Source organism: Gekko japonicus, unplaced genomic scaffold (assembly GCF_001447785.1).
Source record: "Gekko japonicus isolate JY-2015 unplaced genomic scaffold, Gekko_japonicus_V1.1 scaffold3633, whole genome shotgun sequence".
NCBI classification, from domain to species: Eukaryota; Metazoa; Chordata; class Lepidosauria; order Squamata; family Gekkonidae; genus Gekko; species Gekko japonicus.
This window is the reverse complement of record NW_015169284.1, coordinates 49,320-53,095: the sequence shown is the minus strand read 5'-3', so window position 1 is coordinate 53,095 and position 3,776 is coordinate 49,320. Positions and strand designations below refer to the sequence as shown.

The window sequence follows — 3,776 nt, the reverse complement described above, 5'->3', positions numbered from 1 at the left end:
CACTGCGTAAATTAGTTTGCTCTGGAACCCTCCTTCCTGAGCCGAGACAAATAATGTGTGAGCCGGAGGCTAAAAAACTGTGAGCTAGTTCACACTAACTCAGCTTAGAGGGAACACTGGTCTGTACCCTCTGGTGTGTGTGTGGGGAGGGGTGTCCAATCTCCAAAGTGTGGGAACGATGGCAGCTCAGCTTAGAGGGAACACTGAATTGGAGACTAAAGGGAACCTTAGGTTCAGATCGATCACGATGGGTAGCCGTGTTTGTCTGTGGCGGAAAACGCTCTGGAGTGGGATGACGCCTCCCATAGATTGGAAGGACTGCCGAGGAGAGACCGCTGGGAAGGATGTACGCTACACTTGACTGCATGTTAGGGGTGTGTTATCAGACAATGATTAAAATGTGGAATTCGCTGCCAGGGGACATAGCGATAGCCATGGGAATAAACAGCTTTAAAAGGGGATTAGATAGAATCATGGGGGATAGGGTCTATCAGTGGGTACTAGCCATGGGGACCAGTGCTCCCTCTAAGCTGTGGAGTCTTGTGAGCAAAAAATCTACTTTGTGAGCTACTGGCCTTAAGGCTGTGAGCGAACAATCTGGCTGCTGCATAAATTAGTTTGCTCTGGAGCCCTCCTCCCTGAGCAAAGACAAAAATCTGTGAGCCGGAGGCTAAAATACTGTGAGCTAGCTCACACTAATTTATCTTAGAGGGAACACTGATGGGGACTAAAGGGAACCTCCAGGTTCAGATCGATTACGATGGGTAGCCGTGTTTGTCTGTAGTGGTAGATAAGAGCAAGAGTCCCGTAGCACCTTAAAGTCTAACAAAATATGTGGCAGGGTATGAGCATTCATGAGTCACTGCTCACTGTATCTGAAGAAATGAGCCGTGACTCACGAAAGCTTCTACTTTGCCACATATTTTGTTGGTCTCCACGTTCAGAGGCACTAAACTTCTGAATCCCAGTGCCAGGATGCAACATCAAGGGAAGGTCTTGGCCTCTGTTCCCTGTTGTTGGCAGTGTTACCTCTCAGCTGAGATAGTTTGAGCTAGCTCACAGTTTTTTAGCCTCCAGCTCACAGTTTTTTGTCTTAGCTCAGGAAGGATGGCTCCAGAGCAAACTAATTTGTGCAGTAGCCAAATCGCTCACTCACAACTGTAATGCTCGTTGCTCACAAAGTAGAACTTTTGCTCACAAGACTCCACAGCTTAGAGGGAGCATTGGTTGTTGGCCCTCCAGAGGAACTGGTTGTCCACTGTGTGAGACAGGATGCTGGACTAGATGGACCACTGGCCTGATCCAGCAGGGCTCTTCTTATGTTACAGATAGGAGGTATCAGCAGCAGTTCTGGGGAAAGAACAGCCTTAGTTTGAGCAATGGTTGCTTAACTACATTGTTAAGCGCTGTAATACAGTCTTTTAAAACACTCTGATGAATATCAGATCTTTGCATAGTGAGGATTCTTGAGTGAATGAGTAACCCCAGGTAACCTATCTTAATGAGAAAGAGACGTTGTCTAGAAAAGCCTTTCGGAATTGCTTTATTCTGTATAATTAAGTGCAGAAAAAGCAGATTTTGAGTGCTGTGCTGTGGGTGATTATGAAATTAAGATTGTTTTCATAGGGAGAGGCTGTCGGCTAACTGCTGAAAGAGATCTTTTCACGATGATAATAATAATATATGCACTGTATCTTCTTTAGGTAATTAATACTTCTTATTTTAACTCGGGAAAAGTTATTGCTTCCCACCCACCCCGCAAAACTTGAGTTTGCTTATTTAAGCAGAAGAAGAAGAAGAAAAGCTCAACCGGAATAAATTTCTGCATAAATATTTATTTTCGGTTTTCTTATGTAAAGGTGACCTTGTTGTAAAAAAAAAAAAGATTATTAAGCAAAATAAAAGATGCAAGAGAAAATGTGTATAAAAGATCAACATAAAACTTTTTTAAAGGCCCAAGATTTATCTGCAGCCAGTAAAACTGTCCCAGGCTTCCATCAGAGATATTCATGTTTTCCCCATTTTGGTGGGGAGCCATACCTGACTGGTAGACAGCATATCTTTGCTAAAGTCCCTGATTTCCTTTCCAGTGTGGTGACTGGGAACCCCATCCAACTGAGATAGCATGGAAGCCCCTATTTCAGTTGTGGCGAACCTATGGCAGGGGTGCCAGAGGTGGCACTCAGAGCCCTCTCTGTGGGCACGCGTGCCATCGCCCCAGCCAGGCCCAGACCATCATTAAAGTGTCGAATTCTCTGCCAAATAATTTTAAGTAAATGAAAGCATTTGGGATTGCTTTACTTACTTTGTTTGGATCATCTTAAGTTAGTGTCTGAGTTGTTTTTTCTAAAGTAAAACCTCAGTATCCGGGTTAAATGGCCGTGTTGGCACTTTGCGATAAATAAGTGGGTTTTGGGTCGCAGTTTGGGCACTCGGTCTCTAAAAGGTTCGCCATCACTGCCCTATTTGGTTATGGCTATGGTCGCCAGCTCTGGGTTGGGAAATACCTGGAGATTTTGGGGGTTTGGAGCCTGGGCAGGGTGGGATTTGAGGAGGGGAGGGGACTCAGCAGGGTATAATGCCATAGAATCCATCCTACAAAGCAGCCCTTTTCTCCAGGAAAACTGGTCTTGGTGGCCTGGAGGTAAATTGCAATAGCAGGAGATCTCCAGGTGCTACATGGAGGTTGGCAACCCTAGTTATGGTACTGGCTGTCCTTTGCACAGTCAAAGAGTGGGATCAATTGCTCACACACCCTTGCTTCTGGGCATACCTCGTGTTGGTGCATTCTGCCATCACACTGGAACGCAAGTCTACATGGGCAGATGCAAATTTTGGAATACTTCTCAAACCTGGGAAGGAGAGGAGACAGACATCATCCGTACAGGCGTCAGCTAGACCGGTAAATGGGGTAGACCTGGGGTATGTGGATCCTTGTTGTGGCTCAGAGCGGCTGTATCTTGTACCTGTCCTACACCCAGGTACAAAATAGGTATGAACTGTGCAGGTGCGAAAGGTGCACCTGCACACAAGCTGCTGCTTTCCCCCTTTCAAATTCATGGCAGTTGGGACCAATGGAATGGGGTTTGTTCACGCATATGTACATTTGTCACAACTACTGGGTGTTGCATGCATGTTGTACCTGGGTAAGTTTTGTGAGAACTGACCATTAGGTAAAATCATTTGATGCGTTATGAACAGCAGGTGCAGATCTTCGTGCAGAACAGGGGCACAGCCAGGAATTCTTTTTGTTGGGAGGCATTTTTAAAAGCCGGGGGGCACCCAGGGCAGGCGCTACAGCGAGCTGAGGCCCAACAGAGCGTACAGAATGCCTGCCTCTGGATAACCAAGAAGGCTGGGGGGGGGGGGGCTCTGCTGCCCACTGCCCGCCGCTTTCCAGGAATCCGATGCTACAGGCCCGACGCAGAATTGCTTTCACTGCACCCATTTTAGTCCAGCCAGCGAAGATTCCTCCTGTTTCTGCAAATCTGCGTTTTTCTGTTGTAACTTTTTCTTCTTCTCCCTTCCCCCTTTTTGTAAAAAGGTCCCGAAGGGAACAGATGAGAACTGGGCGCAGAAACTGTATGATCGGCACGGCGGCAGCCAGCACTTCCAGAAGCCTCGCATGTCAAACACCTCCTTCATCGTTGTGCATTTTGCGGATAAGGTAAACAAGGGGGAGGGGGGCTGGGCTGGGAAGCAGCAAGACGTGCCGTTTGATTAATGATTCGGCCGACATGATTGGCCAACCTGCCTGCGAGCGGAGGGCAGCCCTG

General features: G+C 47.1%; 1 protein-coding gene across 1 annotated transcript in view; it reads left to right on the top strand.

Moving 5' to 3' along the window:
- LOC107114963 (unconventional myosin-Vb-like) overlaps positions 1-3,776 on the top strand; it is a gene marked incomplete at its 5' end in the record, with an annotated part of 93,467 nt that overhangs the window by 67,143 nt on the left and 22,548 nt on the right. The window contains one exon of the mRNA XM_015416570.1: positions 3,545-3,667. Within this exon, the coding sequence (XP_015272056.1) occupies positions 3,545-3,667 (123 nt within the window). The remainder of the gene's footprint in view (positions 1-3,544; positions 3,668-3,776) is intronic.